This window comes from Oncorhynchus kisutch, linkage group LG8, assembly GCF_002021735.2.
Source record: "Oncorhynchus kisutch isolate 150728-3 linkage group LG8, Okis_V2, whole genome shotgun sequence".
NCBI lineage: Eukaryota > Metazoa > Chordata > Actinopteri > Salmoniformes > Salmonidae > Oncorhynchus > Oncorhynchus kisutch.
In genome coordinates, this window is record NC_034181.2 from 46,433,005 (window position 1) to 46,457,139 (window position 24,135).

General features: G+C 42.8%; 1 protein-coding gene across 1 annotated transcript in view; it reads right to left on the bottom strand.

The window, feature by feature from the left end:
• LOC109895047 (mitogen-activated protein kinase 4-like) overlaps positions 1–22,069 on the bottom strand; it is a 29,923-nt gene extending 7,854 nt beyond the window's left edge. Inside the window, exons 1-4 of the mRNA XM_020488700.2 lie at positions 21,717–22,069; positions 19,478–19,918; positions 18,642–19,230; positions 391–535 (exon numbers count right to left, since the gene is read on the bottom strand). Of these exons, the coding sequence (XP_020344289.1) occupies positions 391–535; positions 18,642–19,184 (688 nt within the window). The 5' untranslated portion in view covers positions 19,185–19,230; positions 19,478–19,918; positions 21,717–22,069. The remainder of the gene's footprint in view (positions 1–390; positions 536–18,641; positions 19,231–19,477; positions 19,919–21,716) is intronic.
• Positions 22,070–24,135: the final 2,066 nt, after the last annotated feature.

Sequence of the window (24,135 nt, forward strand, 5' to 3'; positions counted from 1 at the left end):
AGCAAATGATATGGGGTGTCTTCCAAATGGCACCCTATTTCCTATAGTGCACTACTTTTAACCAAAGCCCTATGGGCCCTGGTAAAAGAAAGTGTGCACTACATAGGAAGTAGGGTGCCATTTGGAAGACACCCCATATCATTTTGCTTCTAATAATTACACTTATTGACACTGTTAAGCAGGTCGGATAGAGAACAGACAGGCAAATGGACATTTATGTATTATGCATCCCGCTAAACGAAGTATACTATCTCTTCACTACATCAAAAAGATCCTGGACAGACAAATAGACCGTACTGCCCAACAGCATAAAAACAAAATGGGCACAACCCAGTTTATCTCTCATATCATATTCATACCCACACCTCTCCACCTCAATAGACCTCTTACCTGCAAAGAGCATGCGTCCTGTTAGCATCTCTGCGAGGATGCAGCCAGCTGACCACATATCAATGGCCTTGGTGTAGTTGTTGGGAGAGAGCAACAGGCGTGGAGACCGATACCATTTAGTCACCAAGCCCTCTGACAGGTAGCCCTGGCCAATACACACAGACGACAGCACACACAGGGTAAGCATAACAAGTAAATTCATACGTAGAAGGTTCTCTAACTTTGTTCTCTAACTTTTTAATGGCTCATTCACTAAGATATTTTGAGGGCATTTTTACAGCTGCCCCCAATTCTTTACGCTCACACTTTACAGGTAGGCTTATAGAAGACAGTATTCTTCTTCATGTCAGTTACAATGTTGAGAAATATATCTTAAGTATGGTGGAACAGAATGTCAGAGAAAAAGCGTTTGTGAAAATGTATTCCTGCACCTTCCTCCTTTGGAAGTGGTCATCTTTCACTATTCTGCCTAATGACACACCGGCTTCATCTCGTTAGAATAGAACGACTTGACCACTTTATCTCCTCTTTTTTATTTAGAACATCCTTTACACCCACACAAAGCCTATGCTTTACTGTCATTGTGGGGACCATTCAAAATCCTATCTTCGGTAACCCCTAACTACTAACCATAAAATAGCCTTTGTCTTCATGGCGACCAGGGAAATGTCCCCATGAGGGAGAATTTTCCTTGTTTTACCATCCTTGTGGGGACTTTTCCGGTACCCACCCACCCAGCCACACCTGATAGATGAGATGAGATTATGAAACACACAGCCACTGGACTGTGACCAACATCCACTGCGACCAACCTCTGCAGGATCTTGAATTTAATTGAATTATTGCATTACACAACCCCCAGTGCAAGGCAAGCATCCCCTGTCCTCTCTGTCCCTCCCCTCCACTCTCTGCCAATGGATAATGGAGCACTGTTCAATGATTGATGAGAAGCAGCTGAGACAGCCTTAGGACTTCACAACCTCCCCCTCTCTCTTTAACTGTCCTTCGTTTCACTCCCTCTCCCTCACCCTCCATCCTTCTCTCCTTTCTCACCTCCTCCCACTCTCCAGGTGATTAATAATTGAATAGGGTTAGCTCAGCAGCCGGAGAGATTCAGTTTAGGCCTCCTCCTGTCACCTTTGCTGCAGCTCCTCTTCTGTGACTAAGCAACCTGTCAAATCTCTGCTTATTGTCCAAAAGCACAGTTGAGTCAGTCACTGATGGTTCCAAGAGTCAGATTTACAATTATAGGTGCATTGTTGCGTTACTATGGGCCCTGGTCAAAAGTAGTCCACTTAATAGGGAATACGATGCCATTTGGGACACATCCTATGTCTATATTTAACAGTAACGAAATGTTGTTTGGCGTTGTTAGCCCTTCAAATCAAAGCATCTGTCATTATGACAAATTTGGCCAAAGAAATAAATGGTATAGCAACATTGAGGAGAGATTGGCACTGATAATGAAAACCAACGCAATGCTCAAGAAACTTGCCAACCCTCTGTCACAGGCTGACATGCTTACTTTCACGAGTGCAGCGGCACACTCACAGGTCAATTGAAACGATATGAACAATGCAAACAGCCTGTCAAGGCTGACGACAAAATCCCTGATGTCTTCTCGTTGTTGTGTCTGCTGCTAAGGCCTTTGTAACTTTACATTTAGGATGAAATGTCATGCATCCTCCACATTTACCAAGCAAGGACTATCCCAGCAGCTGTAGTGAGCATTGGCCTGTTAGCCTCTCTCTAAGTAAGCATGGCATAGGAAGAACCGGAGACGGTGCGGTTGCGAAAATGACACTATATTCCCGATATAGCGCACTATCATCACTTTATTCTAAGAATGTGAATAATAGTAGAGAGAATGATTTATTTCAGCTTTTATTTCTTTCATCACATTCCCAGTGGGTCAGAGGTTTACATACACTCAATTTGTATTCGGTAGCATTGCATTTACATTGTTTAACTTGGGTCAAATGTTTCGGGTAGCATTCCACAAGCTTCCCACAATAATTTGGGTACATTTTGGCCCATTCCTCCTGACAGAGCTGCTGTAACTGAGTCAGGTTTGTAGGCCTCCTTGCTCACACACGCTTTTTCAGTTCTGCCCACAAATTATCTATAGGATTGAGGTCAGGGCTTTGTGATGGCCACTCCAATGCCTTGCCTTTGTTGTCCTTAACTTCTTTGTGACTGGGAGGCAGTATGGAGTAGCTTGGATAAAAATGTGCCCAGAGTAAACTGCCTGCTACTCAGGCCCAAAAGCTAGAATATGCATATAATTAGTAGATTTGGATGGAAAACACTGAAGTTTCTAAAACTGTTTGAATGTCTGAGTATAACAGAAATCGTATGGCAGGCAAAAACCTGAGAAAAAATCTAACCAGGAAGTGGGAAATCTGAGGTTCTTAGTTTTTCAAGTCCAATGCCTATCGAATATACAGTGTCTATGGGGTCATTTTGCACTTCCTAAGGCTTCCACTAGATGTCAAGAGTCTTTAGAACCTTGTTTCAGGCTTCTACTGTGAATGGGGAGAGAATGAGAGCTGTTTGAGTCAGGTGTCTGGCAGAATGCCATGAGCTAAATCATGCGCGCGGCTGTGAGAGGTAGCTGCGTTCCTTTTAATTTCTAAAGACAGGAATTGTCCGGTTGAAACATCATTGAAGATTTATGATAATAACATCCTAAAGATTGATTCTATACATCGTTTGAGATGTTTCTACGAACTGTAACATAACTTTCACCTGGACTTGCCCGCACCTCGTGAGTTTGGATTTGTGAACTAAACGCGCAAACAAAAAGGAGGACATAAATTATTATTATATTATTATCAAACAAAACAAACATTTATCTGACACAGCGGTTGCATTAAAGAGAAGTTTATCTAAATTTCCATGCATAACCCTTGTATCTTTTATCAATGTTTATTATGAGTATTTCTGTAATTTGATGTGGCTCTCTGCACTTTCACCGGATGTTTGTTTGAGACAATGCATTTCTGAACATAAGACACCAATTTCAAATGAGGTTTTTGGACATAAAGATTAACTTTATCGAACAAAACACACATTTATTGTGTAACGAAGTCCAGTGAGTGCCATCTGATGAAGATCATCAAAGGTTAGTGATGAATTTAATCGCTATTTCTGACTTTTGTGAGCCCTCTCCTTGGCTGGAAAATGGCTGAATAGTTTTCTGTGACTAGGTGCTGACCTAACATAATTGTTTGGTGTGCCTTCGCAGTAAAGCCTATTTGAAACCGGAAACTGTGGCTGGATTTATAAGAAGTTTATCTTTAAAATGGTGTAAAATACTTGTATGTTTGAGGAATTGTAATTATGGGACTTATGTTGTTTTGAATTTGGCGCCCTGCAATTTCACTGGCTGTTGGCGAGGTGGGACACTAGAAGTTAAGCCATTTTGCCACAACTTTGGAAGTATGCTTGGGGTCATTGTCCATTTGGAAGACCCATTTGCGACCAAGCTTTAACTTCCTGACTGACGTCTTGAGATGTTGCTTTAATATATCCAGATAATTTTACTCCCTCGTGATGCCATCTATTTTGTGAAGTACACCAGTCCCTCCTGCAGCAAAGCATCCCCACAACATGATGCTGCCACCCCCGTGCTTCACGGTTGGTGCTCTTCGGCTCGCAAGCCTCCCCCTTTTTCCTTCCTGCATTATGGCCAAACAGTTCTATTTTTGTTTCATCAGACTAAAGAACATTTCTCAAAGTACAATCTTTGTCCCCATGAGCAGCTGCAAACCATAGTCTGGCTTTTTTATGGCGGTTTTGGAACAGTGGCTTCTTCCTTGCTGAGCGGCCTTTCAGGTTATGGCGATATAGGACTCGTTTTACTGTGGATATAGATACCTATTTTGTACCTATTTCCTCCAGCATCTTCACAAGGTCCTTTGCTGTAGTTCTGGGATTGATTCGCACCAAAGTACATTCATCTCTTAGAGACAGAACGCCTCTCCTTCCTGAGCGGTGTGACAGCTGCGTGGTCCCATGGTGTTTAAACTTGCATACTATTGTTTGTACAGATGAACGTGGTACCTTCAGGCACTTGGACATTTCTCCCAATGATGAACCAGTTTTTTTCTGAGGTCTTGGCTGATTTCTTTTGATTTTCCCATGATGTCAAGCATAGAGGCACTGAAATATATCCACAGTTACACCTCCAATTGACTCAAATGATGTAAATTAGCCTATCAGAAGCTTCTAAAGCCATGACATCATTTTCTGGAATTGTACAACCTGTTTAAAGGCACAGTCAACTTTATGTATGTAAACTTCTGACCCACTGGAATTGTGACACTGCTATAAGACATTAGGTCTCCTGTATTTTCCAGTAGTAAATTAGCAGACGCTTCGATATTAGTTCTATCACAAGGTATCATGAGCTGTGACCAATTAATAGGCACACATACCATAACTACTCTCCGGGGATGTGGGTATCACAACCCTGGAAAAATGTTAAGAGGGCGTGTATTAGAGCAGTGAGTGAGGAAATCTAAACACCCTGGACACCGTCGAAAGAGACGCAGACATAACCACCCTTGAAATGGCATCCGTGGTCACTGACACTCCCGTAAAAGGGGGAATAGAAGAGGAAAACTACAGCAAAGCCATGGACGCGCTGAAAGAAGTGCACAAGCATTGTAGTAATTTAGCAAACTGGACAAAATTGGTCAGCATTTCCCTGCTGATGGAAAATTCCAATCTAATAAAGAGTTCAGAGATGCTATTGTGTCGTTGGCACAATGACATAAATTAAAAATCAATACACCAGCGTTGTGATGTCAGCGTTCTATCAACAGACAAGCAAAACCGATAAAACCAAAATTAGATGTGCTTAGACTGAATTAAAAAGACTGGGTTTGTGAGTACAATAATAGAATGTGTACGTCTGCTTTCATGGCAGGTATGAAACCCATTTATCAAAACGGCTATTGCAGGGTTAGTGGACCAAAATTTTCACTAGGTTGAAATAGTGCAGGAGGTTTGAATGTGGAATCTAATTCCACTCACTTAGCAGCCGTGCGTGCGGTTAATACAGCCACAGTGGAAGTCACTAACAGTGGTTTAACTAGAGGTCGACCGATTAATCGGCATGGCCGATTATGAGAGCCGATTTCAAGTTTTCATAACAAATCGGTAATCTGCCTTTTTGGATGCCGATTACATTGCAATCCATGAGGAAACTGTGTGGCAAGCTGACCACCGGTTACGCAAGTGCAGCGTCAAAAGGACCTTGTAGCTGCAATGAGCCAAGGTAAGTTGCAAGTTGGCATTAAACTTATCATATAAAAAACAATACACCTTCACATAATCACTAGTTAACTACACATAACCATGTGATGATTGATGGTATTACTAGGTTAACTAGCTTGTCCTGCGTTGCATATAATCAATGTGGTGCCTGTTAATTTATCATCAACTTTTCCAAACGGGTGATGATTTAACAAAAGCGCATTCGAGAAAAAAACACATTTGTTGCACAAATGTACCCAACCATAAAATCAATACACAAGTATAATGTTTTAAACCTGCATATGTATTTAAAATACATTCATGTTTGCAGGCAATATTAACTAGGGAAATTGTGTCACTTCTCTTGCGTTCAGTGCAAGCAGAGCCAGGGTATATTATGCAGCAGTTTGGGCCACCTGGCTCGTTGCGAACTGTGTAATTAATTTTACATAATTATGAAATAACATTGAAGGTTGTGCAATGTAACAGCAATATTTAGACTTAGGGGTTGCCACCCGTTCGAGAAAATACGGAACGATTCCGTATTTCACTGAAAGAATAGACATTTTGTTTTTGAAATGATAGTTTCCGGATATGACCATATTAATGACCTAAGGCTCGTATTTCTGTGTGTTTATTATGATTAAGTATATGATTTGATATTTGATAGAGCAGCCAGACTGAGCAGTGGTGGGCAGCAGCAGGCTCGTAAGCATTCATTCAAACAGCACTTTGCTGCGTTTGCCAGCAGCTCTTAGCAATGACTTCAAGCCTATCAACTCCTAAGATTAGGCTGGCAATACTATAGTGCCTGTAAGAACTTTCAATAGTCAAATGTGTAAGAAATGCAAATGGTATAGAGAAATAGTCCTATAATAACTACAACATAAAACTTCTTAACTGGGAATATTGAAGACTCATGTTAAAAGGAACCACCAGCTTTCATATGTTCTCATGTTCTGAGCAAGGAACTTAAACGTTAGCTTTTGGCACATATTGCACTTTTACTTTCTTCTCCAACACTGTGTTTTTGCATTATTTAAACCACATTGAACATGTTTCATTATTTATTTGAGACTAAATTTATTTTATTTATGTATATTAAGTAAAAATAAGTGGTCATTGTTCATTCAGTATTGTTGTAATTTTCATTATTACAAATATATATATACAGTGCCTTGCGAAAGTATTCGACCCCCTTGAACTTTGCGACCTTTTGCCACATTTCAGGCTTCAAACATAAAGATATAAAACTGTATTTTGTTGTGAAGAATCAACAACAAGTGGGACACAATCATGAAGTGGAACGACATTTATTGGATATTTCAAACTTTTTTAACAAATCAAAAACTGAAAAATTGGGCGCGCAAAATTATTCAGCCCCCTTAAGTTTGCTGCGATTACAGCTGTAAGTCACTTGGGGTATGTCTCTATCAGTTTTGCACATCGAGAGACTGAAATGTTTTCCCATTCCTCCTTGCAAAACAGCTCGAGCTCAGTGAGGTTGGATGGGGAGCATTTGTGAACAGCAGTTTTCAGTTCTTTCCACAGATTCTCGATTGGATTCAGGTCTGGACTTTGACTTGGCCATTCTAACACCTGGATATGTTTATTTTTGAACCATTCCATTGTAGATTTTGCTTTATGTTTTGGATCATTGTCTTGTTGGAAGACAAATCTCCGTCCCAGTCTCAGGTCTTTTGCAGACTCCATCAGGTTTTCTTCCAGAATGGTCCTGTATTTGGCTCCATCCATCTTCCAATCAATTTTAACCATCTTCCCTGTCCCTGCTGAAGAAAAGCAGGCCCAAACCATGATGCTGCCACCACCATGTTTGACAGTGGGGATGGTGTGGTCAGGGTGATGAGCTGTGTTGCTTTTACGCCAAACATAACGTTTTGCATTGTTGCCAAAAAGTTCAATTTTGGTTTCATCTGACCAGAGCACCTTCTTCCACATGTTTGGTGTGTCTCCCAGGTGGCTTGTGGCAAACTTTAAACAACAGTTTTTATGGATATCTTTAAGAAATGGCTTTCTTCTTGCCGCTCTTCCATAAAGGCCAGATTTGTGCAATATACGACTGATTGTTGTCCTATGGACAGAGTCTCCCACCTCAGCTGTAGATCTCTGCAGTTCATCAAGAGTGATCATGGGCCTCTTGGCTGCATCTCTGATCAGTCTTCTCCTTGTATGAGCTGAAAGTTTAGAGGGACGGCCAGGTCTTGGTAGATTTGCAGTGGTCTGATACTCCTTCCATTTCAATATTATCGCTTGCACAGTGCTCCTTGGGATGTTTAAAGCTTGGGAAATCTTTTTGTATCCAAATCCGGCTTTAAACTTCTTCACAACAGTATCTCGGACCTGCCTGGTGTGTTCCTTGTTCTTCATGATGCGCTCTGCGCTTTTAACGGACCTCTGAGACTATCACAGTGCAGGTGCATTTATACGGAGACTTGATTACACACAGGTGGATTGTATTTATCATCATTAGTCATTTAGGTCAACATTGGATCATTCAGAGATCCTCACTGAACTTCTGGAGAGAGTTTGCTGCACTGAGAGTAAAGGGGCTGAATAATTTTGCACGCCCAATTTTTCAGTTTTTGATTTGTTAAAAAAGTTTGAAATATCCAATAAATGTCGTTCCACTTCATGATTGTGTCCCACTTGTTGTTGATTCTTCACAAAAAAATACAGTTTTATATATTTATGTTTGAAGCCTGAAATGTGGCAAAAGGTCGCAAAGTTCAAGGGGGCCGAATACTTTCGCAAGGCACTGTATTTAAAAAAAGGCTTTTTTTGTGCCTCCAAATAATCGATATCGGCGTTAAAAAATCATACTCGATCGACCTCTAATTGAGACACTGATCGGTCATGATGAGAAGTTAATGCTGGTAATATAAGTAGCACATACTGTAAATATATTTTCTCCTGTCTGTAAATGTACATTCTGCCAGTGTCGGTGTGTGCGAAGTTGTGGGTCTTAAAATGATAGACTCAACATGAAACACTTAGGACTGTCATTCTAAATTTGGGATGGATCATTTATCAATAGTTCTAATTATGATTCGGAAAGGCGAGAAGGAGAGAGAGCGCTGCCCCTAAGCTGTGAGGAGAGCACAGATTGAGGGGAGGGTGTACTGCTCATCCTGCAGGTGGCTTCTGAAACTTATTCATATTGAGTCTAAGGAGGGTTTACTCGCAGGAAACCTTATCTTTTCCTTTTCCTCCAAGAGAGATTTTATGAAAGAACGCACTAGATTTGACCTTGGGCTAACCGTAATAGGTACATTGATAGTAGGGGTTGTGCTTTACCATGCCATCAGTACATATGGCTTTTTGGATGATACAGTACACCTAATTACGTACAAGGCTCATAGTCTGTCTTGCTGTGACACCCAAGGATGAGGATGAAGACGACTGGGTAAAAGAGAATGGGATAACCAACAGGGAACTCATTTTCATAGGGGCCCAGTGAAGATCCAGTATCCATTGGCATAGAACAGAACGGATTAAAGGTCCTTGCCCCAATCTCACCAAGGGTGGTGTGAAAGTAATAAACACGTATTCTCTCTCTTCACTGTTCAAGTCAATATGTTTTCTAGGTGGCGCGGAACATGTGAGTGATCATTGTTCCAGATAAGGGATTGTTGGAAATTGACTAATTGACTTGAGCCCATTTTAGTATGTTTATAAGTGGACTAGCAATAGTTATTAACATGTATTGGTTAGATGGAATGTGCTCTGTGCAAATGTATTCGTGGCCGGAGGAAAAGTACAGTACCAGTCAAAAGTTTGGACACACCTACTCATTCAAGGGTTTTTCTTTATTTTTACTATTTTCTACATTGTAGAATAATAGTGAAGACATTCAAACTATGAAATAACACATATGAAATCATGTAGTAACCAATTATTATAATTTTCTTTACAAATCAACATTTGTTTTATATTTGAGATTCTTCAAAGTAGCCACCCTTTGTCTTGATAACAGCTTTGCACACTCTTGGCATTCTCTCAACCAGCTTCATGAGGTAGTCACCTGGAATGCATTTCAATTAACAGGCGTGGCTTGTTAAAAGTTCATGTGGCATTTCTTTCCTTCTTAATGCATTTGAGCAAAATCAGTTGTGTTGTGACAAGGTAGGGGTGGTATCCAGAAGACAGCCCTATTATGGCAAGAACAGCTCAAATAAGCAAAGAGAAACGACAGTCCTTCCCTTACTTTAAGAAATTAAAGTGTCAATGTGGAAAATGTAAAGAACTTTGAAAGGATCTTCAAGTGCAGTCGCAAAAACCATCAAGCACTATGATGAAACTGGCTCTCATGAGGACCGCCACAGGAATCGAAGACTCAGAGTTCCCTCCTGCAGAGGAGAAGTTCATTAGAGTTACTAGCCTCAGATTGCAGCCAAAATAAATGCTTCAGAGTTCAAGTAACAGACACATCTCAACATCAACTTTTCAGAGGAGACTGCGTGAATCAGGCCTTCATTGTTGAATTGCTGCAAAGGAACCACTACTAAAGGACACCAAAAATAAGAAGAGACTTGCGTGGGCCAAGAAACACGAGCAATGGACATTAGACGGTGGAAATCTGTCCTTTGTCTGATGAGTCCAAATTGGAGATTTTTGGTTCCAACCGCTGTCTTTGTGAGACACGGAGTATGTGAACGGATTATCTCCGCGTGTGTGGTTCCCACCGCGAAGCATGGAGGAGGTGGTGTGATGGTACTTTGCCGGTGACACTGTCAGTGATTTATTTAGAATTCAAGGCACACAGCATTCTGCAGCGATGTTTGATCCCATCTAGTTTGCGCTTAGTGGGACTATCATTTGTTTTTCAACAGGACAATGACTCAAAACACACCTCCAGGCTGTGTAAGGACTATTTGACCAAGAAGGAGAGTGATGGAGTTCTGCAGCGGATTACCTGGCCTCCACAATCACCCGACCTCAAACCAATTGAGATGGTTTGGGATAAGTTGGGCCGCAGAGTGAAGGAAAAGCAGCCAACAAGTGCTCAGCATATGTGGGAACTCTTTCAAGACTGTTGGAAAAGCATTCCTCATGAAGCTGGTTGAGAGAATGCCAAGAGAGTGCAAAGCTGTCATCAAGGCAAAGGCTGGCTACTTTGAAGAATCTAAAATATATTTTGATTTGTTTAACACTTTTTTTGGTTACTATGTGATTCCATGTGTTATTTCATATTTTTGATGTCTTCACTATTGTTCTACAATGTAGAAAATAGTACAAATAAAGAAAAACACTTGAATGAGTGGGTGTGTCCAAAGTTTTCACTGATACTGTACATAGGGGGCCTGTGTCTGAGAATGTTTCCATAAGGGTTTAAGTTTCAGATTCTGGCAGGAATATTAGTGCAAAAACCAAAAAAAGTCCCAAAAACCAAGGCGTTAACATTATAGGGAATTGGGAAAGCAGAATTGAATATGACTGGGGCGGAGATTTGTGAGGCTCATAAATTAAGGAAGTGGGTAACAATACCACTCCTCTGTGTATAGTGATACAGGGGATAGCTTGTAGTAGTTGAAAGGAAATCTAACTGTGCACAATTTAGAGACTGCTATGAAGACAAGTTGAACGTCACACATACCCAGATCATGGTGGGAGTAGCAGAGAGTAGCAGAGATAGCAGTATTCATGTTAACATAATAGAGCTTATTGATTATTATCATTATGCATTGCTTAACGCATTACTAATAACTGTCATGTTGTTTTCTTTTACTTTAAGTCTTTTTGCTAGAACTCTCTTAGGAACCCGAAGGAGGAAATGGAGAAAGTCAAAAGCTCCAGCTGAAATGTCATTATCAGCTATACAACAAGAGGGGGAATAAGAGTGTGATTACAAATCAGAGGACGTAAGTCTCAGAGGTATAAACATAGAAATCAACTGAGGATGTTCATTTCTAAGTCATTTCAAAGTTATGTTGAACAGGATGGAGTTACTATTCAAAAACAAAGGGAGTCTAAGCTTGAAATACACTTATTCATGTTAACATAAGAGCTTATTGATTATTTTACATATACAGTGGGGCAAAAAAGTATTTAGTCAGCCACCAATTGTGCAAGTTCTCCCACTTAAAAAGATGAGGCCTGTAATTTACATCATAGGTACACTTCAACTATGACAGACAAAATGAGAAAAGAAATTCCAGAAAAATCACATTGTAGGATTTTTTATGAATTTATTTGCAAATTATGGTGGAAAATAAGTATTTGGTCACCTACAAACAAGCAAGATTTCTGGCTCTCACAGACTTGTAACTTCTTTAAGAGGCTCCTCTGTCCTCCACTCATTACCTGTATTAATGGCACCTGTTTGAACTTGTTATCAGTATAAAAGACACCTGTCCACAACCTAAAACAATCACACTCCAAACTCCACTATGGCCAAGACTAAAGAACTGTCAAAGGACACCAAATTGTAGACCTGCACCAGGCTGGGAAGACTGAATCTGCAATAGGTAAGCAGCTTGGTTTGAAGAAATCAACTGTGGGAGCAATTATTAGGAAATGGATGACATACAAGACCACTGATAATCTCCCTCGATCTGGGGCTCCATGCAAGATCTCACCCCGTGGGGTCAAAATGATCACAAGAACGGTGAGCAAAAATCCCAGAACCACACGGGGGGATCTAGTGAATGACCTGCAGAGAGCTGGGACCAAAGTAACAAAGCCTACCATCAGCAAGGGCATTGAAGATGAAACGTGGCTGGGTCTTTCAGCATGACAATGATCCCAAACACACCGCCCGGGCAACGAAGGAGTGGCTTCGTAAGAAGCATTTCAAGGTCCTGGAGTAGCCTAGCCAGTCTCAACCCCATATATTTTTTTGTTGTTGTTGTCATAGTTGAAGTGTACCTATGATGAAAATTACAGGCCTCTCATCTTTTTAAGTGGGAGAACTTGCACAATTGGTGGCTAACAATACTTTTTTGCCCCACTGTATAATTAAAAAAATTTAAATGTATTTTACCTTTATTTAACCAGGCAAGTCAGTTAAGAACAAATTCTTATTTTCAATGACGGCCTAGGAACAGTGGGTTAACTGCCTGTTCAGGGGCAGAACGACAGATTTGTACCTTGTCAGCTCGGGGGTTTGAACTTGCAACCTTCCGGTTACTAGTCCAACGCTCTAACTAGGCTACCCTGCCGCCCCTAATAAATAATGAAGGTATTTGTTGGGGTCAATGAAGAGGGGATAAGAACTAGGTGTATGGAAAGTTACTGAGTGAGGAAGGGGGAGTGCAGAAAGTTTACATTCTGTTAAAACATGGTATTGTTAAATCTCATGGCTTCTAAAGAGGGGGGGGGGGGGCAACAATCTGGTTTCAGTCTCATAAGGTAGGACAGCCGGAGTAGGGAGGAGTGAGGAATTTGGCCCAAGGTCAGGACAGATGCTGTGAGGAGAAACAGTCAGTCCTGTCACACACATACATTTCCACACCCATGTATGTTCTAGCAGGAGGCTACACCAATGAGAGGAACCAATTAAGTTCCTGACGAGCAACAGAGATGCATTGGCTGTGTAGAAGTGCAAGGAGTTGACTCCGGCTCGTAGGAGGATATAAATATGTGTTTGTGTAAACATGTCTTTGTTTTTGCAGCTGTTTGACCCAGTGGGGGAATACACTTGGTTTGAGCTTTGTCTTCGTCATCTGTTTGAACTGTGTTTACACTGTGTTTGTTTAGAACCTAACAAAGGGAATAGGGTGCCATTTAGGACACGCCCTGTATCTCTCTCCTCTGAATCAACACAGGCCTGTCAGAGGAGTTCAGTGCTGAACATTCTGATCCACTCAGAGAAATAGAGGTAGCTAGGTACATATTATGTACAATGGTTGTCTGGACCGAGGAGTAGCTACGGTGCATTCAGAAAGCATTGACTTTTTCCAAATCTTGTTACGTTACAGCCTTATTCTAAAATGTTTTAAATATTTTATTCCCCTTCATCAATCTACACACAATACCCCATAATGATGAAGCAAAAGGGAAAAAAAAGAAATCTTTGCAAAATTTGAAATCACATTTACATAAGTATTCATACTTTTACTCAGTACTTTGTTGAAGTACCTTCGGCAGCGATTACAGCCTAGATTCTTCTTGTGTATGACGCTACAAGCTTGGCACACTTGTATTTGGGGAGTTTATCCCATTCTTCTCTGCAGAGCCTTTCAAGCTCTGTCAGGTTGGATGGGGAGCGTCGCTGCACAGCTATTTTCAGGTCTCTCCAGAGATGTTAGATCGGGTTCAAGTCCGGGCTCTGGCTGGGCCACTCAGGGACATTCATAGACTTGTCCCGAAGCCACTCATGCATTGTCTTGGCTGTGTGCTTAGGGTTGTTGTCCTGTTGGAAGGTGAACCTTCGCCCCAGTCTGAGGTAGAGGTCGACCGATTAACCGGAATGGCCGATTAATTAGGGCCGATTTCAAGTTTTCATAACAATACGGAAATCTGTATTTTTGGGCGCCGATAAAAAAAAAATATATATACCTTTTATTTAACTAGGCAAGTCAGTTAAGAACACATTCTTATTTTCAATGACGGGTTAGGAACGGTGGGTTAACTGCCTTGTTCAGGGGCAGAACGACTGATTTTCACCTTGTCAGCTCGGGGGATCCAACCTTACAGATAACTAGTCCAACGCAATAACGACCTGCCTCTCTCTCATTGCACTCCACAAGGAGACTGCCTGTTACGCGAATGCAGTAAGCCAAGGTAAGTTGCTAGCTAGCATTAAACTTCTTATAAAAAACAATCAATCATAAATCACTAGTTAACTACACATGGCTGATGATATTACTAGATATGATCTAGCGTGTCCTGCGTTGCATATAATCTGACTGAGCATACAAGTATCTAAGTATCTGACTGAGCGGTGGTAGGCAGAAGCAGGCGCGTAAACATGAATTCAAACAGCACTTTCGTGCGTTTTGCCAGCAGCTCTTCATTGTGCGTCAAGCATTGCGCTGTTTATGACTTCAAGCCTATCAACTCCCGAGATGAGGCTGGTGTAGCCGAGGTGAAATGGCTAGCTAGTTAGCGCGCGCTAATTGCGTTTCAAACGTCACTCGCTCTGAGCCTTGGGGTGGTTGTTTCCCTTGCTCTGCATGGGTAACGCTGCTTCGATGGTGGCTGTTGTCGTTGTGTTGCTGGTTCGAGCCCAGGGAGGAGTGAGGAGAAGGACGGAAGCTATACTGTTACACTGGCAATATTAAAGTGCCTATAAGAACATCCAATAGTCAAAGGTTAATGAAATACAAATGATATAGAGGGAAATAGTCTTATAATTACTATAATAACTACAACCTAAAACTTCTTACCAGGGAATATTGAAGACTCATGTTAAAAGGAACCACCAGCTTTCACAACCCCCCTTGGGTTGTGCCGTGGCGGAGATCTTTGTGGGCTATACTCGGCCTTGTCTCAGGATGGTAAGTTGGTCGTTGAAGATATCCCTCTAGTGGTGTGGGGGCTGTGCTTTGGCAAAGTGGGTGGGGTTATATCCTTCCTGTTTGGCCCTGTCCGGGGGTGTCCTCGGATGGGGCCACAGTGTCTCCTGACCCTCCGGTCTCAGCCTCCAGTATTTATGCTGTAGTAGTTTGTGTCGGTGGGCTAGGTCAGTTTGTTATATCTGGAGTACTTCTCCTGTCCTATTCGGTGCCCTGTGTGAATTTAAGTGTGCTCTCTCTAATTATCTCTTTCTTTCTCTCTCTCGGAGGACCTGGGCCCTAGGACCATGCCTCAGGACTACCTGACATGATGACTCCTTGCTGTCCCCAGTCCACCTCGCCATGCTGCTGCTCCAGTTTCAACTGTTCTGCCTTATTATTATTGGACCATGCTGGTCATTTATGAACATTTGAACATCTTGGCCATGTTCTGTTATAATCTCCACCCGGCACAGCCAGAAGAGGACTGGCCACCCCACATAGCCTGGTTCCTCTCTAGGAAACCTAGGTTTTGGCCTTTTCTAGGGAGTTTTTCCTAGCAACTGTGCTTCTACACCTGCATTGCTTGCTGTTTGGGGTTTTAGGCTGGGTTTCTGTACAGCACTTTGAGATATCAGCTGATTATATAAATACATTTGATTTGATATGTTATGTCCTGAGCAAGGAACTGAAACGTTAGCACATATTGCACTTTTACTTTCTTCTCCAACACTTTGTTTTTGCATTATTTAAACCAAATTGAAGATGTTTCATTATTTACTTGAGGCTAAATTGATTTTATTGATGTACTGTATTATATTAAGTTAAAATAAGTGTTCATTCAGTATTGTTGTAATTGTCATTATTACAAATAAATTAAATAAATAAATTGGCCGATTAATCGGTATCTGCTTTTTTGGTCCTCCAATAATCGGTATCGGTGTTGAAAAATCATAAACAGTCGACCTCTATTCTGAGGTCCTGAGTGCTCTGGAGCAGGTTGTGATCAAGGATCTCTCTGTACTTTGCTCCGTTCATCTGTCCCTCGATCCTGACTAGTCTCCCAGTCCCTGCCGCTGAAAAACATCCCCACAGCATGATGATATCACCACCACCATGCTTCACAGTAGGGATGGTGCCAGGTTTCCTCCAGACTTGATGCTTGGCATTCAGGCCAAAGAGTTCAATCTTGGTTTCATCAGACCAGAGAATCTTGTTTCTCATGGTCTGAGAGTCTTTCTGCCTTTTGGCAAATTCCAAGTGGGCTGTCATGTGCCTTTTACTGAGGAGTGGCTTCCGTCTGGCTTCTCTATCATAACGGCATGATTGGTGGAGTGCTGCAGAGATGCTTGTCCTTCTGGAAGGGTTTCCCAACTTCACAGAGGAATTCTGGATCTTTGTCAGAGTGCCAATTGTGTTTTTGGTCACCTACCTGACCAAGGCCCTTCTCCCCCAATTACGTATTTTGGGCAGGCTGCCAGCTCTCGGAAGAGTCTTGCAGGTTCCAAACTGCTTAAATTTAAGAATAATTGAGGCCACTGTGTTTTTGGGACCTTCAATGCTACAGAAATGTTTTGGTACCCTTCCCCAAATCTGTGCCTAAGCATACTGCTAAAGCATCACTCGAGTGGTTTAAGGGGAAACATTTAAATGTCTTGGAATGGTCTAGTCAAAGCCCAGACCTCAATCCATTTGAAAATCTGTGGTATGACTTAAATATTGCTGTACACCAGCATGAACCCATCCATCAAAAATCCCAGTGGCTAGATGTGTCAAGCTTATAGAGACATATCCAATGAGCTGTAATTGCTGCAAAAGGTGGCTCTACAAAATATTCACTTTTTTTTGTCTTATTTATTGTTTGTTTCACAATAACAAATATTTAGCATCTTCAAAGTGGTAGGCATGTTGTGTAAATCAAATGATACAAACCCCCCCAAAATATATTTTAATTCCAGGTTGTAAGGCAACAAAATAGGACAAATGCCAAGGGGGGTGAATACTTTCCAAATCATGTCCAATCAATTTAATTTGCCACAGGTGGACTCCAGTCAAGTTGTAGAAACATCTCAAGGATGATCAAAGGAAACAGGATGCACCTGAGCTCAATTTCAAGTCTCAAAACAAAGGGTCTGAATACTTTCCGAATGCACTGTGTGTGAATAGACGTTTGGACATGAGGGAACGAGGGCAGGCTGAATGGAACAGGGAGAACAAAGTTGTGTCCCAAATGACACCCCATTCCCTATACAGTGCATTACTTTGGACCAGGATCCAAAGGGCACTGTGTAGGTATTGGGGTGCCATTTGGAACACAACCTTGCTCTTCCTGTTCCATTCAGCCTCCCCTCGTTCCCTCATGTCCGAACAAGGTCTATTCACATAGCTACTCTGAACTCCTCTGACAGGCCTGTGTTGTTTCAGAGGAGAGACATACAAGGTTTTTTTCCTGCTTCCTAATAGGAATCGTCCCAGGTTATTCCTTCTTTTCACTCTAGCATCCATACAACCTGATTTTTATCCTGACAAAGGCATAAAGGTTTGATGTCCAAGTCAGCTGTTGCAACTAACACATTTCATCCATACTCTGATGATGGGTAAGGGAGGCCAGATGTGTAGTTGACACACAGAATACTCTATGGCCTGTCTCAGCCCAACTATGCACAATCCACTGCGTAAGAGCAGCATAGATGCTTTTTTTTCTCTCGACTTCACGCAGAGCACAGCACTGCCCATTGGTATTTTGGCTACACTCCTGCTCACAGCCTGAGCCATCTCTTTCCCCTGTCTACACCATGCTGCCCCGAGATCAGATCTCTGGGTCTGGGCCCGGCCAGGACAAAGCTTCCCTTCCACTGGGCCCTCGCTGGGCTACTAGTGTTACAGTGTTCCACCACAATAATAAAGCAGTACAATAAATCAGTCCATTGTCACATGAATCTCCCAGAATGCTTATCCCCCCCAAAAAAACAGACAGGGAAATCATTCAATTTGATTACTGGGTAACTTAGATCGGGTTAGGTTATGAAAGCGCGTCTCTAGCACTAGCTATAGATGGATGATAATGCAGTCGTTTCTATTTATGCAAAGCAGAGAATCATCAAAGTCTACACAAGGCAACAGAGTTGATGCATGTGACTTGGTGCAAGGATATATTCATACACGCACCACAACCACACAGAAGCATGCACAAAGAGGCATCTTAATATGGGTAGAATGCTGTATCGTTTGGAAATGCAGTACAATTGTCGTTTTTTTATGTCTCCGCCTTACATGTAGGACAGGAGTTTTTCCCTAGCACTAAGGACTAAGCTTTTTCTGGTCAGGTCACATGGTTAGGAAAAAATCCAGGGCCCTGACTCACGAAGCGTCTTAAGAGTGCTGATCTAGGATATAGGCATTTCAGATAATGAATACAACACGGACAGCTGGGACCTGATCCTAGAACAGAACTCCTACTCTGATGCTTCATGAATACTGATCCCGAGCTAGCTGTTCCCTTCTAACTGCAGCCCACTTTAACTATAGTCTCACCTTATGGGAGTAGTGTGGGTCAACGATTCTGGCCAGGCCAAAGTCGCCGATCTTGAGCAGTAACTGGTCTGTGTTGAGGAAGATGTTGGCTGGTTTGAGGTCGCGGTGCAGCACATTGGCTGAGTGGATGAACTTAAGTCCTCGAAGGAGCTGGTAGAAGAGCAGAGTGGTGTGCCCGCTAGGAAGTGGCCCCTGCTCCAGCAGGTGAGCTAGGTCCATCTCCATGCACTCCTGGACGATGTACAGGGCGCTCAGCTGGGCTGGGTTGCGATGAAGCGGGCGACCATAGGGGCCCAACACCTCGTGCACGCGCACCACATTCTCGTGCTGCAGGCGCCGCGTGATCTTGACCTCCCGCAGGGCGTGCTTCACGCTGACCACGTCACGCATCACCAGCTTCTTCACAGCCACCCGTTGGCCGCTGCGCTTGTCCACAGCGGACAGAACCAGACCAGTGGTCCCGCTGCCCAGGGGCTGGGGGTCTATGAAGATATCCCCCAGGTCAAAGCCGTGGAGGAACAGTGGGGAGTCCTGTTTGGCCATGGCTCCTGTGACCTCCACCAGTTATTGCATGACGAGGTAAAAAAATCTGAAAGGATGGTACATGATTTGACAAAGCAAATAAAAGGAACTGGAGTCATAAATAAACATAAGTAAATAATCCCATCTGTAAAATTGTCATTATTTCAAATAGAAATGTGTTTTATAATAGCAGAGATCAACATGCATGGATTTGATTGCTTTTCCTGGAATAGGCTCCATAGAATTTCAAGTGTATCACTCTTCAACAAAGTGAATATAACAACGTGTACAGTAGTCAAGCTTGTTCCATCTACCTCAGGTATCAGAGATAGTAGAGCAAGTGATGAGACAACTCTACACCCCGGTGCAGGGCAAGTGTTGCCATAGCAACGCCCCAACTGTGCCTGCTACAGATAGAAGCATGGGATGGCAGAGGCAGACACTCGGCACTGGTTTCTAATCCTAGCTGTGCGATCCCAGCTCAACTCCCCCTGGGGAAATGAGCCGAGAGTTACATTCACAGAGATTCTAGTGGATCTCGCTCCTTCCATAGCAGTCTATCAGTCAGTTAGTGACCCGCCCATCCAGTCCTCCCCTGGCCGATATTCCCAAACTTCCCACTCAATCCCAGTTTTGTGGCATTGAGTTAATGAGTGTCCATGGAATCCCTCAGCCTGTGGCTAGAGCTGTAGCCTGGCCCTGCCTCCCCCTGGACTCTGGATACTGCCGTTTGCCACCATTGCCACCTGCTGCTTCTGCGACAGAGGGGGGAGATGAAGCAAGTTATGCATGAAATACAAAGCTGATATCCTACCTGCTGCATTTTAATGTGGACTGCATGGTGATAACACACAATTCACTTGTTTTTGCCTCTCATTCACACAGAACTCCTACTTGGTGTCATGTTATCCCTACCTAAATATAATAGATGCAAGGAACAGATAGCATAGCTTATGTATAGGCCTACCTGATGCTTATATGGGATGTCAGAGCCCCTCTATTGCATACCATAGTCTAGTGGAAGAACAATCTAGACATCACCACATTCTAATGACTATTTTTAACATTAAAATGACTTAATGGTTAGATATATAATTATAACAAGGTGTACCAGGCAATTACTGGGGTACAAATATCACAGCACAATAACAGACACACACAAAAGTATGTGGACACCCCTTCAAATTAGTGGATTCAGCTATTTCCGCCACACCCGTTGCTGACAGGTGTATAAAGCATACAGCCATGCAATCTCCATAGACAAACATTGGCAGTAGAATGGCTTTACTGAAGAGCTCAGTGACTTTCAACGTGGCACCGTCATAGGATGCCACCTTACCAACTAGTCAGTTTGTCAAATTTCTGCCCTGCTATAGCTGCCCCGGGCAACTGTAAGTGCTGTTATTGTGAAGTGGAAACATCTAGGAGCAACAACGGCTCAGCCGCAAAGTGGTAGGCCACACAAGCTCACAGAACGGGACCATCAAGTGCTGAAGCACGTCAAAAAATTGTCTGTCCCCGGTTGCAACACTCACTACCGAGTTCCAAACTTCCCTCTGCAAGCAACATCGGCACAAGAACTGTTCATCGGGAGCTTCAAGAAATATGTTTCCATGGCCGAGCAGCCGCACACAAGTCTAAGATCACCATGCCGCAATGCCAAGCATTGGCTGGAGTGGTAGAAAGCTCGCAGCCATTGGTCTCTGGAGCAGTGGAAACGCATTCTCTGGAGTGATGAATCATGCTTCACCATCTGGCAGTCAGATGGACAAATCTGGTTCGGCGGATGCCAGAAGAACGCTACCTGCCCCAATGCATAGCGCCAACTATAAAGTTTGATGGGCGAGGAATAATGGTCTGGGGCTGTTTTTTATGGTTCGGGCTAAGCCCCTTAGTTCATTCTAGACGATTCTGTGCTACCAACTTTATGGCAACAGTTTGGGGAAGCCCCTTTGCTGTTTCAGTATGACAATGCCCCCGTGCACAATGCCAGGTACAGAAATGACCTCAACTCCATCGAACACCTTTTGGGATGAATTGGAACCGACTGTGAGCCAGGCCTAATTGCCCAACCTCACTAATACTCTTGTGGCTGAGCGGAAGCAAGTCCCCGCAATGATCCAACATTTAGTGGAAAGCCTTCCCAGAAGAGTGGAAGCTGTTGGCAGCAAATGGGAGACCAACTGCCTATCAATGCCCATTTTGGAATGAGATGTTCGACGAGCAGGTGTCCACATACTTTTGGTCATGTAGTGTATTTTCTGTGGTTATAGGCTAGGCTACTGTAGCACAATGCATCATTGTGTGTGGTGGTGGCGGCTACATTGTAACGCCCTTATCGCAACAAGAAACATTCAAAACCTCGAAAGGTGAAAAGAAAAGATTCAGTAAAAGTGTCATTCCCAAATGTCTTGGGACGTGAAAACCTCTGATGAACATGGCCAGTGGCCAGCCTTTTGCTCAGCGAGCGTAGCGTTATCTTTATCTATCGGCCCATCCATTGAAAACTAGAAAGGCACAAGCAAGATATCACAACACAGCGAGAGCACTCACCACACAGCATATGCTAGGATGAACATCGCAGACTGTCGCAAGAGATGGGAAGGGGAAAAAATAATCTATGCGTGTTTTCGACAATAATCCTAGTCTATTTGACTGTCAAAAAGAAAGTATGGAATCGGTCAGCGGGACTGTGCCCAAGATTGTGGTTACTGAGGGTATCCGCTAATTGCAAAAAAAGTATTTATTTAGGAATAGGATACGAGGATATCTGTTCCGGTAGTCTGCGCACAGGCTGGTGAAGGCTACACTATGAATTATTGAGTGCTGCTCTCTTCCTTTCGATACTTCCCACACCGAGCGTTGCAACCTCTTCTAAAACACAAACTCCACCACGGCGCCCCCCGATATGACGTCACGTTCGCAGCTGTCAATCACTGTCTCTGACACCTGCTGAAGCGCCATCCCACAGCCCTAGCAGAAAAACCTCTTCTCTGATATAGCCTAGCTATATCTAACAAAATTTAATTACGAAATGGTTTATGTTTGCACACTATGCAATGGCTATGTGTCTCCTTAATCCAAACCCAATTCCACCAAGAACAGAAGTGTCACTCATGGTTCTCATATGATCTCACTTAGATCACAGCCCTTCAGTCCACCATTCAGTTATACCAGGAAGGAACACAAGTCCAGAATGTAACTGAATAACATTCCTAATATTGAGTTGCAACCCCTTTTGCTCCCAGAACAGCCTCAATTCGTTGGGGCATGGACTCTACAAAGTGTTGAAAGCATTTCACAGGGATGCTGGCCCATGTTGACTCCAACGCTTACCACAGTTTAAATGGGAAACTGTTGAGCGTGAAAAACCATCAGCGTTGCAGTTCTTGACCCACTTAAGCCGGTGCGCCTGGCACCCACATCCTTTGTCTTGCCCATTAACCCTCTAAATGGCACACACACAATCCATGTATCAAGGCTTAAAATCCTTCTTTAACCGGCCTCCTCTTCATTTACACAGATTGAAGTGGATTTAACAGGTGACATCAATGTGGGATCATAGCTTTCACCTGGTCAGTCTCATTTAAAGAGCAGGTGTTCCTAATGTTTTGTATACTAGATTTAATCTTAAGGACATCATGAGTTGAGCATCTAGAGTGACCTACTGGTCTCATAAGGACAAGAAATAGAGGCCCTAGCCCCATCCACTCTGTCAAGGGAGAGGGGGGAGTTTTCCCTAGGTACAGATTTAGAATCAGCTTCCCCTCCCCAATCCTACTCTAAACATTAGTCAAGAAAACACTTAACTGACCCAAGATCGGTGTCAAGAGACAACTTCACCCTACACCTGTTCTTTGGGGCTGCCGAAACCCCTCAACAGCTGCCTCAAAGTGGATGTTGGGAGCCCAGATTATCAATGGGGTGGGGAGGAGCTCTCATGGAAGGAGTCGTCATGGAGGTGAGGTGTCATCCAATCTCAGTGGAGGGGAATCCTGAGAGCAGTCAGTGCGCTATTAACCACGTTTTCACGCACACTGAACATCTCGCTCCCCTTAAAACGCATATGTCATATAGGGAAATATGAATAATATGTTATAGGCCTGTAGGATACAGTCCTTATTAGATTGTAGGGGCACCCAGACTATGCCTACCTTGTTAATTAAACTATGTAGCTTAAGATTTTTCTTTTTTCAAAAGTGCAATTACTTTAAAGGGTTTTAACCACTTTCCTTGGAAAACACTGGTAAGAACTTTAACATTTTATATAGCTACATATGTTACAATGTAATTAGTGCTTTCTAAAGGCAATAACATTTCTGTAAGACAGCTAAAGCAAGTACACATTTTCTTCAGGAAACATACTTTTTCTACTTACCTTATTCCCCTACCTTGGAGTAATGCCTATGCAATGTTAAGTTTTGCCAAATGTACACAGATCCTGTTGTACAACAGTATTCTGCGTGTGGTGTGCCTTTTTTGAGGGCTTTTGCATTTACAACTAATTAAAGTGAAACATTTCCATGTCGCGCTCTCTCTCTCTCTCACTCCTGGTCTCTGAGCAGGTTCCTCTTCCTAATAATGTCCAATTACTGTTTGTTTCTGGTGTGTGTATGAGCCTAAAAGGGGCTGAGAAATCACTTGCTCCAACTGAATCACAAAAAAAATGTCCAACTGCTCATGAGCATATAGACAAAAGTAGGATTGTGCATGCACAATTGATGGTTCCCAACATTTCATCCAGTATAGTTTTTTATATTACACATTCCCATTTCTGCGGTATAGTTGATGACCGTTGCTATGCACGCTAAGAAGCCAACCTTACTGAAGCATAAATCACTCGTTGCCCTATCCGTCTGTGCTGGCACAAATCTACTACTCACTGGAATCCTCTCAGGATCCTTCACTCTTGACCCATCCTCTATTTTCTTAAATGCCTCAGCATATGACAACAACCTGCCTTACTTGCACT